Source organism: Equus caballus, chromosome 5 (assembly GCF_041296265.1).
Source record: "Equus caballus isolate H_3958 breed thoroughbred chromosome 5, TB-T2T, whole genome shotgun sequence".
In the NCBI taxonomy this organism is placed as follows: domain Eukaryota; kingdom Metazoa; phylum Chordata; class Mammalia; order Perissodactyla; family Equidae; genus Equus; species Equus caballus.
In genome coordinates this window covers 99,384,193-99,398,671 of record NC_091688.1, presented here as the reverse complement: position 1 = coordinate 99,398,671, position 14,479 = coordinate 99,384,193, and the positions used below count along the sequence as shown (strand labels likewise).

Below are 14,479 nucleotides of genomic sequence, written 5' to 3'. Positions count from 1 at the left end.
CATGCACTTGCCCTCCACACACACCCTTCTAAGGGGAAGACAACATGGCAGAGAGCAGTCAAACGGCCCCCGATTCAAAGGCTGCCACTGCCACCTGCTAACTACAAACTAAGACAATTCACCTGGGTTCCGAGCCTGCTTTCTCACAGGTAATGGGCAACACTATCTGTAAAATAGTTAATGTAGGAATGAAATAAAAGAACGCATGTTGAAATATAATGGTGCTTATCACATACTAGGTTATTGGGTAGATACCAGTTTATTTTCTCCATCCTAAGCATGACTTTGAGATCAGTTCAGTAGCCCTGAGGCCACAATCCCAAGGGCTGTGAAATCCCCTGAATGTGGGGGGTTCACATCCCATGCTGACACAATCAAGAGACAGAATAGGATACTGGGGAATGAGGCAAAAGGACTCTGGAAGAAATTTCTCTAGGAAAACTACCTGCTAACAAGGCAGAAAAGGCTTACCCCATCACACAGGAGAGTGTAAACTGCAGGAGAAAGAGGGTGTCGGCCCAGCCTTCAAAATCCATTGCCTGTAATACACGAGAAAGCATCTGATTTTAGAGCAGGCCCTCAAAATCAGCTGTTCCAGTCACGAGTCAAAATCCAGCTCTGTACCCACTCCCACTAGACACACACACACACACACACACACACTTCCCCGCATCACGCCACCAACAGTCATGTTCCACAATTTCATACAAATGGAGTTGCACCAACAAGCAGTTTCAGAAGATTCCCTCCTTTGCAAACTGTAATGTGAGGGAGCTTCTCACTGCTCCCTGTTGGTACAAAGAGACTGGTATGTGCCCGTAGGCACAAGCCACATCCTGTGGTCTCAGAGCTCCCCCAGACGGTCTCAGAGCTCCCCCAGATGGCTGGTCTGAAAGGCTTTCTCAAACATCAAGACATAGTTCCTCTCCGAATGTGTAAAAGCTCAAGGACAGCCTGAGTTACACAAATTCAGCTGAGGTCTGTCCAGGGAGAATTACTATTTTAAAACAGTTAATTGTAAATGAAAGGTTTTTGTTGTTGTTTTGTTTTTAAGCCAAAAGGAAAGGAATGAAGAGAAATAAAAGGGTGCACTGATCACCTCAACTCTAAGCCAGAGGGAGGGTGTCCCTCTCAAGTACACCACTTCTCTTGCAATGAGGCTCATAAGCAAATTTGAGAAACAGTCCACCTTTTAGCTCCCTGCCAACCTGTCCAGCTTCAATTCTGGCCACGTGGACATAAATCTCAGAGCTCCAGGGCTCCAGCAATACCCGGCTCCTTGTGGCTTATGAAACAGAACACGCAGTTTCACACTCAGTGCCTTTGCCTGGAATGCCCTTCCCGCAACACTCATCTGACTCTTGTTCATCCAACAAGCTAAAACTCAGGCAGCGACTCTGTGGGCTTCCCCTCATCCAGAACTCCCTCCTCTGCGCCTACGGTGCTTCTCTCCAACGCTCTGATCTCTCTGAACCGCGGTCCTTCTCCACTGTGTCTGCAGACTGCGAGCTCCGGGAAAGGACCCACTTCACATCAGCTACTCGTATTCCTAACAAAGCACTTGACAAGACAGCAGACGTTCTTTCTTTGTTGCTCTTTCTTTGTTGAAGCATAACATATAAAAAGCAAAATTCACCAATTTTAAGTGTATACCTCAATGAGTCTTGACAAATGTATATACTATGTAACCACCATTACAACCATGATAAAGAAATTCCAACCTAAAACCATAAAATTCCTAAAAGAAAACACAGGAGGAAAGATCCTTGACACTGGTCTTGGAAACAGTTTTTTGGATATGACACCAAAAGCATAAACAACAAAAGCAAAATAAGTAAGCAGGAGTACATCACACTAAAAAGCTTCTGCACGGCAAAAGAAACATCAACAGAATGAAAAGGCAATGGGAAAAAAATGTGTACAAACCATTTATCGGAGAAGGGGTTAACATCCAATATATATAAGGAACTCATACAACTCAACAGCAAAAAACCAAATAATCCAATTAAAAATGGGCAGAAGACCTAAGTAGACATTTTTCCAAAGAAGACATATAAACGGCCAAACAGGTACATGAAAAGGTGCTCAACATCACGAACCATCAGAGAAATGCAAATCAAAACCATAATGAGATATCACCTTATGCCTGTCAGAACGGCTACTATCAAATACACGAGAGACAAGTGTCGGAGAGGAGGTGGAGAAACGGGGAGGCCGGGCACAGCTGGTGGGAATGTGGACTGAGGCAGCCACTGTGGAGAACAGTACGGAGGCTCCTCAAAAAGTTCAAAAGAGAACTTCCATGTGACCCAGCAATCCCATTTCTGGGTATATATCCAATGGAAATGAAGTCAGACTCTCCAAGAGCTTCTGCAACCCCATGTTCACTGCAGCATTACACACAACAGCCAAGATATGGACGCAACTTAAGTGTCCACCTACAGATGAAGGGATGAAGAAAATGTGATATATATACAACGAATACTATTCTGCGATGAAAAAGAAGGAAATCCTGCCATTTGCAACAACATGGATGGAGCTTCAGGGAATTATGCAAAGTGAGATAAGTCAAACAGAAAAAAATGAATACCGTATGATCTCACTTATATGTGGAATCTTAAAAAAGCCAAACTTGTAGAAACAGGGAGTAGAATGGTGGGTGCCAGGGGCAGTGGGGTGGACAAAATGGGGAGATGTTGGTCAAAGGATATGCACTTCCAGTTATAAGAGGGCTAAGTTCTGGGAATCTAATGTACGGCATGGTTATTATAGTCAACAACACTGTGATATACTTGAAAGTTGCTAAGAGGGTAGATCTGAAATGTTTTCACCATAAAAAAAAAGAAACGGTTAATGAGGTGAGGGGGTGGAAGTGGTACCCACACTACTGCAGCAATCATCTCGCAGTATATGAGTGCATCTCAACCAACACACTGTACACCTTGAATTACACAATGCCACAGGTCAATTATATTGCAGTATAACTGGAAAAAAAAGAGAAACATTTACCCCCCTAGAAAGTCCCCTCCTGTCCCCTTACGGTCCATGCCCTCCCCCATTTACAAGCCCTGGCAACCTGGGGTCTACTTTCTGTCACCAGAGTTCTGCGGTTTGCGGTTCCACAATTTCATGTAAATGGGATTCTACAGTATGTAGTCTTTTATGTCCGGCTTCTTTCACTTGGCATAAGGCTTCTGAGATTCATTCACGCTGTTGTCTCAGTAATTCATGCATTTTATTGCTGATTAGTATTCCATCTTATGGCCATACCACCATTGGTTTATCTAGTCACCAGTCACTGGACATTTATTTGGGTTGTTCTCAGGACTTGCTAACAATAAAGCTATAATGAACCTTTGAGTACGTCTCTCTGTGGACACGTTTTTATTTCTCTTGGGTAAATACCTGGAAAATGGGATGGCTGGTTCTTTGAGTAAAAGTATGTTTAACCTTATAAGAAACTGCCACCGGTCTTCCAGAGTAGCTGTAGCACTGTGCATTCCCAGCAGCACCGGAGGAGAGCCCACTGCTCTACACTGTCATCAGCACTCGGACTGTCTGAGACCTTCCAGTGGGGAAGGAAACGTATCTCACTGTAACTTTCATTTGCATCTCCCTAATGACAAATGAGGCTGAGAGTCCATCAGCATGGCTTCTTGGGTGAAGCGTCTGTCCAAATCTTTTCCAAACTTTACTCAAGTTATTTCTCTTATTACAGAGTTGTAAGAGTTTTTCCTTTACATATATTCTGGATACAAGTCTTTAATCATATATACATGATATATATGATTTTACACATATTTTCTCCCAGTCTATGGCTTGCCTCTTCACTATCTTACTGGTGTCTTTTGAAAAGCAAAATAATTTAATTTCGATGTTGTCTAACTTGTCAATTTTGTCTTTTATAATTCTCGCTTTTTATGACTTTCCTATGAAACCTGGGTCTAACCCAAAGTCACAGACTTTCTCCCATGTTTTCTGCTCGTTTTATGGTTCTTAGCTCTACACGTGGGTCTATGATGCTTTCTGTATTAGTCTGCGAGGGCTACTATAACAAAGTACCACCACCTGAGAGACTTAAACACAGAAATCTACTGTCTCCCAGTTCTGGAGGCCAGAAGTTCAAGATCAAGCTGTCAGCAGCGTTGGTTCCTCCCGAGGCCTGTGGCAGAGAATCTGTTCCCGGCCCCTCTCCTAGCTTCCAGGGGTTTGCTGGCCATCTTCAGTGCTCCTTGGCTTGTAGAGGCATCAACCTGATGTCTGCTTTCATCTTCACACAGCGTTCTGCCTATGTGCATGGCTGTGCCCAAATATCCCCTTTTTATCAGCACACCAGTGATACTGGATTAGGGGGCCACCCCACTACAGTATGACTTCATCTTAACAAATTACACCTACAATGATCTTATTTCCAAATAAGGTCACATTCTGAGGTGCTGGGGGTTAGGATTTTAACATATGAATGGGGGGGCACAATGCAACTCATAACTCATAATACTTTTCAAGTTAATTTTTGTGTATTTCCTAAGGTAAGAGTCAAGGTTCATTTTGTGCATATAGCTATCAGATTGGCCCAATACCATCCGTTAAAGACATTATCCTTTCCTCATTGATTTATTTTGGTACCCACGACAAAAACAATTGACCACACGGTCTATTTCCATTTCCTGACTCCGTTCTGTTCCACTGATCTATGTCTACCCTTAATCCAATACCACACTGTCTTAATTACCGTAGCTTTATAAGAAGTCCTGAAATCAAGGAGGATAAATCCTCCAACCCTGTGCTTTTTCAAAATTGATTTGACTATTTTACAATCAGTTTATCAATTTCAACAAAAGATCCTGCTCTGGGATTGGGACTGTGTTGAATTTATAGATCAATATGGGGAGAACTGACAAATTAACAATATCAAGTTTTTCAATACATAAACACACATAAATATAAAAATCATTTATTTAGGTCTTTTTAAATTTCTCTCAATACTGTTTTGCAGTTTTCAGTGTAACAGGTATTGACATATTTTGTTAAATTTTCCCGAGTATTTCATAATTTTGAAGCTACTGTAAACAGTATTATTTACTTAGTTTCCAAGTATTCACTGCTGGTGAACCAAAGTACAGTTGATTTTTATATACTGACCTTGTATCTCACAACCTTGCTACACTAATTAATTCTAATCACTCTTTCCTAGATTCTTTAGGATTTTCTAAATATAAGATCATGCTTTTTATAGAGGCATTTTTACTTCTCCCTTTCCAATCTGTATGACTTTTGATCTCTTATTCTTACCTTACTGCACTGACTAGGTCCTCTGGTATATTGTTGAATAGAACATTATATAAGAGCGGACATCCTCACCTTGTTCTCAATCTTAGTGAAAAGGTATTCAGTCTTTCACCATTAAGTATGTTAGCAACAAATTTTCTTGGTAGATGGCTTTCATTAGGTTGAGCAAGTTCCCGTCTATTCCTAGCTTGCTGAGAATTTTAAATTCATCATGGGTGTCAGATTTGTCAAATAGAGTTTCTCCATCTATTGACATGGTTCTTCTATTTTACTCTTGTTATTATAGTGAACTGCACGGATTGACTTTCAAATGTCAAACTAACTTTAATTCCTGAGGTAAACACAACTTGGTCATGAAGACTACCCTTTTTACATACTGCTGGATTTTTTTGGACTATAGTTTTTTCCTCCCCCAGGTAATGTTTTTGTCATTTGGTAGAGGGTAATGCTGGCCTCATAAAATGAATCGGGAAATGTTCTCTGCTCTTCTATATTCTGGAAGAATTTATGTAGAATTGGCATTATTTCTTCCTTAAACATTTTGTACAATTCTCCAGTGAAGTGATGGGGGCCTAGAGTTTTCTTTTGGGGAAGATTTTTAACTACAAATTCAATTTCTTTAATAAAAATAGGGTAAGTAGCCCTACTAACTAGGGCTTTTAATTAACTAGAGTTATCTATTTAATTTAATTGAGGTTATCTCTCTCTTCTTGTGTGAGCTTTAGTAGTCTGTCTTTTTCAAGAATTTGTCCATTTCACCTCAGTTTCTGCGTCTGGGGCATATGTTGCTCCTAATACTCCTTTATTATCCTTGAATATACACAGGCTCTGTAACGACGTCCCTCTTTCTTTCCTGTCACTGGTAATTTGTGTATTCTCACTTTTTGTCCTGATCAATAGCCATGGCTTAGCAATTTTATTGATCTTTTCAAAGACCCAGCTTTTAGTTTCATTGATATTTCTTTATTGCTTTTCTGTTTCACTGATTTCTCCTCTTACCTTTCTTACGTTTGCTTTGGGTTTAATTTGCTCATTTTTTCTAGTTTCTTAAGGGAGAGAGACTTGCGTCACTGATTTTAAACTATTCTTCTTTTCCAATAGATGAATTTCATTAATCTACGGATTTCCCTCTAAGTAATACTTCAGCTGCATCCCACAAATTTTGCTATGTTGTGTTTTGATTTTCGTTCAGTTTAAAATATTTTCTAATTTTCTTTGTAATTTTTTTCTTTGACCTGTTAGTTGGGGGTGGGTTTATTTCCAAATATGTGGGGGTTTTCCATATGTTATTAATTTCTAGTTTAATTCTGTTCGGGTTAGGGAACATATTTTCTATGATTTCAATTCTTTTAAATTATTAACACTTGTTTTATGGCCCAGACTATAGTTTATCTTGGTAAATGTTCCATGTGCACTTGAAAAGAATGTCTATTCTGTTCTTGTTGAGTAGAGTGTTCTATAAATGTCAATTAAGTCAAATTGGTCAATGATGGTGTTCAACTCCTCTATATCCTTAATGAATTTCAGTTGTTGTTTTATCAATCATTGAAAGAGGAATGTTAAAATCTCCAACTATAATTGTAGGTTGGCCTATTTATCTTTTCTATTCTATCAGTTTTTACTTCACATATTTTGAAACTTTCTCATCCTGTACATACACATTCAGGATTGTTAAGCCCACTGGATATACTAACCCTTTTAGCATTATGAAACATCACTCTTTAATGGTATAAGTTTCCTTTATATTTATTCTACTTAAGACCTGTTGATGACCTTGTACGAGTAGGTTTAGAGTTTTCATCAAATTTAGAAAAACTCAGCCATTAACTCTTCAATTTTCTGGCCCTCCTCACCCTTTTTCAGGGCTACAGTCACACACATGTTGGATTGCCTAATATTATCCCACGTCACTAATAATCTGTTTATTTGTTTTCCAGTCTTTCTTTTCCATGTGCTTTGTCTTGGACAGTTTCTATTGCTATGTCTTTAATTCACTGATCTTTTCTTCTGCAGTGTCTAATCTGCTGTTTAATACCTTCTGCTTTATTTTTCAATTCAGATTATTGTATTTTTCATCCCTAAAAGTTCCATTTAGGTCTTTTTTATAGCTTTCTTTTTCTAATCCATTCTCTCTCAACAATCCTTCACTGCCTGTTGTCCAATGTCTAAAAACCATTATTCACATATGTTTGGGTTTCTAGTAGGTTAAGGCAGGAAGGTAGGTCCCATCCCTGTTATTCCATCATGGCCAGAAGCAAAAGACCACATTCAATTACTGATTTGAATTACATCCTATCTCAAACAATGCTTCCACTGGGAGGCTGTGCACAAAACCTCCACTGCACATTAGTCTCTTCCCTGCCCAACTGTGCAGATACTGACACCTTATCACTAATAAGGCATGCACATGACTATCTACCCAAACACTGTGAATGCCTTGGTGGTTTATCTCTATCCACACTGCTTAACAAAATGATCAGCAAACAGCAGGTGTCTAATAACTGCTGGATGACTGGAGAATAGATGAAAGAATTCATGCATACAGTCTCATGCTATGCTCTTTCACACCTACAAACACAACCTGCTGTCTGATGAAAAATCATTAAAGCACAACAAAGCACTGGCCTGGGACCCAGGAGACTAGTCTCTACCAGCAGGACTATAAATCACTTGAGAGCAGGGACTGTGTCATGTGTCATTTCTGCATAGCTCCAAGCACCTGAAGTGTCAGGCACAAATACTAGTTGAGGTGGACTTAACACCCATGACCTGTGGTTCAGCATCATTTTCCACAGGCAGATGAGTGGTGCTTTGCTTTTTAATATATCCACACACCCACTTGTACGTGCTACTAAATAGATTCCAAGTTTCATATTAAACCTACATAATTTTAAATTTTCTTGTAATGGTAAAAGGTCATTTTAACTGCAGACAACTCATCAGTTTTTGCAAGAAGTTTAAATTTTTTTCTTTGAAGAGAGACGGCATAACCCAGCAACCAGCAAATGGGCATCGGAAGTCTCTTCGGAAAGGTTACTCCTATCCTGCGGGAAGAGCCACTGTACCTGAAGCAGCAGTGCCCAGGGTTCAGGAGCCCGGTCCCCTGTGCCACCTCCCCACCGCTTCTTTATGCCAGACTCTGCTGGGAGGGAGGGTAAACTGGGTGCACGTTAAAGCTTCTTCCAGTTCTAACGTGCATGTCGGATCAGCCTGATAGTTCACCCAAGCTAAAACGCATAGAAATCTGAGGCCAAAGAACCTTCCTCAACTCCCAATGATCCTCCTTTCCTGGCTACTCTATTCTTTCACCACAAAGTCACTAAGAGAGTAAGCTGCTGTCCTGCACCATGATGATTACGTCAACCTTAGTTTGCACATACATAAAAAGAGGAATAATCAGGCCCATCTTGCAGGGCTGTTGTCAGAATTAGAAACTGTAAGGAGCCAGCGCCTGACATGAAGGAGTCCAGTTCAATAAATGACGTCAATTATTACATAGAAACATTACTTTTTAACTTTTTTAATCAATGACCTAGGAGTGGAAAGTAATCAGTTATTTGGCAAAGACCTCAAGCAAACCTCTCCATATACCTGAGCTCCTTCTCCTTTAGCTCTAAGCATCTCCTCTGCTTTCAAGGCGCAACTGGACATCGACCAAGGCCCAGTCGCGCGCCAGGCCCCACGGCAGGCCTTGGTGCACCACGCGGAAGACGGTTGATCAGGTTTGCTGAGAACGAAGGAACAAACTGCGGCAACAAAAGGACTGCCTTATACTGTGGAGGGCTTTATCGCTTGCAAAGTGCTCCTGCACACGTCACGCCATTTGACTCCCACGACAGCCGCGAGAGGGAGAGGCCGGTAGAGCCTGACCTGCCCCAGAAGACAACACGAGACTGACTCTGGGTAACACGGCTAATACGTGGTAGACTTGCATCTGCTTCAAGCCAAGGTGCTCCACACTGAGCATTAAATGGTATTCAGAAAAATGACCCAAATATACACTGCACAGTCTCCTTTGGGAACCTAATTATATCTGTAGATTAAAATAAATCTCATGGACATGACTCTATTTATATAAAATTCAAAAATAGAAAAATAATTCTCATGGGACTTTTTCTTTCCTAAATAACAGGCCTGTCTCTGGGGAAAGCCAGTCTATGGCGCCAGCAGCCCGTGGCATTCCTCGGCTTTGCCACAGGAATGGATCTTCGGCTGCAAAAGAAAAAGCAGTAGCCATCTGAAAGTACGGCGTAGGATAACTATGACCCAAACAGTCCTACAGAACAACAGAGACCATTCTCCCTACCATATGGATAGCTAAAAAACAATCAAAGCTACTGCTTTTTAAGTGCCTATTGTGTTCCAGGCTCAGAAATGTTAAGTAACTTCCCCAGAACTATCCAGCTGGTAAGTACCTTTCAGCTCCATCACCTACCATCTTTCTATCTGTGCTCCTGGGGAAAACCAAAGGCAAGGAAATAAGTTCTGAATTTCTTCTCCTAGGTGGCTCCACATGGCTATGATTACTGCATCACTGAGTCAAAAAGTGGAGTTCTAAGTCAAACTGCCACCAATTTTCTGTGAGGCCATCACAGAGTCATTTAACCTAAGCCTCCACCTACGCTACAAACAGGGAAACAGTGTGCTCCATCTGCCTCTTGTGAGAATCGAGTGAAAGAATGAAAGGCAGACACTTTAACTGCACACAAAATTTACATACAGAAGAAACTATTATTCACTTAAACTTCCACCACTTTTATCTTTCAGGGATAGATTCACAAGTGAATTTTTCTTCTCCCCAAGATAGGAAATACAGAAGGCACAGTAAACATGCACTTTGTTAATCAGGGAAAAAAACAGTTAAAACAAAACTTCTGCCTCTAGAGAAAGCTGACAAAGAGCCATTGTGCAGAAAATGACCTGCGTGGTCATTCTTGTGACACAGAACTCGAAGGGCTCTCTGCCACAAGCCCTGCCATCCTCAATCTTGGCTGAGTGGTGGCTGTGCTTACAGACTGAATGTACAAAGATGCTTTCTCAGGCTTCCCTTTTTTTTTTCGTCTCCCTAAAGCCCCCCAGTACATAGCTGTAGATTCTAGTTGTGAGCACCTGTGGCTGTGGCATGTGGGATGCCTCCTCAATGTGGCCTGACGAGCAGTGCCACGTCCACGCCCAGGATCAGAACCAGGGAAATAGAGTGTGCAAACTCAGCCACTTGGCCAGGGGGCCGGCCCCCTTTCCTTCTGTTTTGAACAAAGTCCCTGGCTCTACAGGTGCAGGCAGTGTAATGGAGTACCACTGGCCAACACCCAGCATGGGCGTGAAGAGAACGTGGCATAATCAATGGGCAAATGGCTCATACGGACCTACCACTTCCTAAAACTAGGCATTTGGTTTGAATGAAACTTTCAGTTAAACAAAAACATTTGGGGAAAAAAAGGCTTAATGAAAACATATGCTCGTTAGTTGCTTAGGTTAAGGAAGCTGAGAGAGAACGGGAGTATCCGAGTTGAAGATTAGGCAATAAGACTACATCATCAATGACATAATCAATAAAATCTGGTCCAGGAATACAATCAGATTTTGCCTTACGCACCAGCTCTACTGGACTGACTCTGGTTGTGTGCACCACCGTCTGAGGGAACAGACTGAGGCTACGTCTAGGCTCAGCAAGAACACGCTGTGCGACTGGGCAACATCTGCCATGCGCACAAGATCACATTAGCGCCCACTAGCCACCCCAATGTAGCACGAAGCACGGAGTAATTTCAACACGCACTTGAGTCTTAGATGCACCCACTCTCACTCCCAGGAAAATCTGCTAAGCAGAGTTGCCAGCAGTAAAATCCAGAGCACGACTGGGACACTGTGTGTGTTCGTGCCTCCCTTCTCGCTATAAAGTCTAAAAATAAATAAACCACTTAGCCTTTGGACTTCATGGTAAAGGAAGAAGGTTGACGATACCATTCTGTTTTGAAAATTCTTTCCTCAAGAAACTATTGAGAAAAAACTGGAATCCTTATCCTAGAAAGTAAACTGCTAGGAAACTTGCTAAGACGGAAGATAATGTCAGTGGTGCAGATGACGTGCATGGCTCCCTGGCGCCCCCGGGAAAGTCAGTTCATGGAGCCAGAGGTCCTGGGTACCACCCCATCCTCTGCACTACTGTAGCCATTTGCCACAGTGTCTCCTGCCCTCTCCCGGCTCCTAGCTCAGACAATGAATCAGAACTCAGACATCTTCACTGGCTCTGCCACCTACGTGACACCTACGTATCATGGCAAAACAACACACTCCAGCTTACCAATGGGGTCACTGACTCTTATTTGAAAAACACATATCCTCAAAGGAAAGAATGGCTAAAAACATTACTTTGTCAAACAATATACAGGCAAAGTGTAGATCTAGTCATTCCTAACTAAAGAATAACTAACCCAACCCACTTGTTTTACGTATGAGAACGCCAGGGCCCAGAAGGCAGAAGGGACCTGTCTATGAGGAGAGAAGGATTCAGGGTTTGGGAATAAGTCAATATGGTCCACGGAGTGACCCAGAAAAGATTAATAACTCAGACAGGCTAAACAGCCTAAAAATTCTTCACTGTTCAGTCAGCTATGCTGAGTAAGAGACACCTCCAGGTAGACAATCTGTGCAGCAACTTCTGTAAAACGCATCTGAGCCGTGTAACTTAACCAGCGAGAGAATGAAGACACTACACAAGGTCCCAGGGCCTATAGTGCTGGCCTTGTGAGACCTACAGCAAGGGGTCTGTTCCTCCATCCTGACGTGAGCACACCTAGCAGCGTGTGCTGTCAGAAAGCCAGTTCCAGCCCCTGTGACTGTGAATCACGCCTCTGTGCTGTGGACACTCCCTTTAGGAGGCAGCCACCAGCAAGTTTAAACAGAGTGTGTCCTGACTGACACTGCGGGAAGTCATTAGTCAACTGATGCCTGTTCCGCCCTTATCTGGGTTAACGAGCTATCTTTCATTAACAGTAAGCTGGCTTTTACAGGATACATAGTTTTTAAAAAAGGAGAACGTTTTAAAGTTAGAAGACATATGTTTTAAAAAAACAGAATGCTGAATATATTGGTTCTTTGGTTTCTGGCAATCCCGGGACTTTGAGAACCCTGAATAAACTTTTTAATTACACACACACACAATCCCGGGACTTTGAGAACCCTGAATAAACTTTTTAATCTCACACCCACACACACCCACACACACACACACACACGTTTGGTTTCTCAGGATGACTGGCCAAGGACTGGCATCATTATCCACTGGGATGAGCTGTTGGTCTAGATCTTGCCTTTCCATTTTGATGGTAATTTAGTTTTCCTCTTCAGCCTTCAATTTCTGCTGAAAGGTTGTGTGAGCTCCACCAACTGCTCTGCACCACTCTGCCTCCCTGGGAGCTGACCTTTCAGAGCCCTCGGACCGGATTCCTGTCCTAACAGAGGGAAGTCTTCCCTCCACTGCCAACAAGGTTTACAGTGGGATTTTGGGAAAAATAATTGGGATCTGATTTTGCTTCCACTTGCATCCAGGGTCAAGAGCTTGCCACTCTGAATGATGAGAACGAATTAATTTGTCCCACATCCCCCAGTTATTTTTAAATTTATGATTCATCACAGGATGGTCATATTATTTATAGAAAAACTTTATCTTTTTTTATTGTTCCTTTTATAAGGTTTAATCTAAAATACATCCACATGGTTCTACAATCCAACATAAGAAGATAAATAGGTCTCCCTGCCATTCCTGTTCTCTACTTACTCTCTTCTCTCTCACACACACACACACATTGGCCGTTACTTTATTAGTTTTATGTGCATTCTTCCAGAGTTTCTTTACTTAAGTAATAAGTGAATAAAAGGTATGTGTTTATATATTCTTTGGCGGTTTTTTTTGAGGAAGATTGGCCTTGAGCTGACATCTGTTGCCAATCTTCTTTTTTTTTCTCCCCAAAGCCCCAGTACATAGTTGTATACCCCAGGTGTACATCAATCTACTTCTTCTATGTGGGACGCCGCCACAGCATAGCTTGATGAGCAGTGGGTAGGTCCACATGCGTGATCCGAACCCGTGAACTCCAGGCCGCTGAAGCAGAGCGCATGAACTTAACCACTCAGCCACAGGGCCCACCCCTGTGTATATATTCTTGTTTTTCCCTTTTTATTTTACTCAAAAGGTAGCATGCCATACACATTGTGTTACACAGTGCTTTTTCATTTAACAACATATCTTGGAGATCTTTTCATTCAATACATAGGGAGCTTCCATGCAAAATGGCCCAGGGCCGGGACAGCCAGGGGGTCCAACAGATGAGAGCAGTTATTAGCCTGGGTTCTCAGAAGCCCAGGAGCAGCTGCTCACCCAACTGTCAGCACAGCAGCCTGGTCTCCACACTGGCATGTGTCCTACTTCTCAGAAACCATCTCAGCCCCGGAAAGGGCCCTACCCAGAGAACCAACCAACTCAGCTGATGCAACATCCTCAGTTTCCACACGACAAAGCAGGGAAGAGAGCAGAAGGGACTTGTCCAGGGTCAGACAGTGGTCAAGGCAGAACTGGAGGCTGCTGGTCTTCTGCATTCCAGCCCCAAAGTCTCTCCATTGTACCACTTACATCACAAAAATTTAGGGATTTGTCACTATCTGCACAATTTCAAATTCCTGTGTCTAGCACTGGTCCCAACTGAGAAGGGAGCAGGCTGTGATGTGGTGGGAAGGGCGAGAGCACTAGCAGTAGAGTCAGGAGATCTGGGTTCTGGTCCTGAGCCCTCTTTGGCCCCCAGTTTCCTCATCTGTGAAATAAGAGGCTGGAACTACTGAAAATAAGAGGCTCACTGTGGTCTCTCCCAGTGCCCAGTCCTTGACCTCCACCTCCTGACCACCCTGCAGAGCGGTCTTACAGTTGTGCCCATGCTCCTGCTATTAGTCAACCTAGAGCACTTCCTTTGCTTCTCTTCCTCCACATCCTTCAAGGCCCACCTTGACTTTTCCTGGCATCTCCCTATTCCGAAAATGCTCCCTGTGAACCAGCTGACACTCCCGCCTCACCACTGAGAACCTGCTCTCCCCTCGACCTGGCTCACTCCTCCCAAAGAGCCGCACAATCGGGTCCCCCAGTCCACGCAGCTCGGAGTCTGCCCAGGTGAAGCGCCTTCCCTAACCTTCTTACCCA

At 42.6% G+C, this 14,479-nt stretch overlaps 1 protein-coding gene across 1 annotated transcript in view; it reads right to left on the bottom strand.

Moving 5' to 3' along the window:
- SLC35D1 (solute carrier family 35 member D1) overlaps positions 1-14,479 on the bottom strand; it is a 53,129-nt gene that overhangs the window by 22,820 nt on the left and 15,830 nt on the right. The window contains exon 9 of the mRNA XM_070268881.1: positions 472-539. Coding sequence (XP_070124982.1) covers positions 472-539 — 68 coding nt within the window. The remainder of the gene's footprint in view (positions 1-471; positions 540-14,479) is intronic.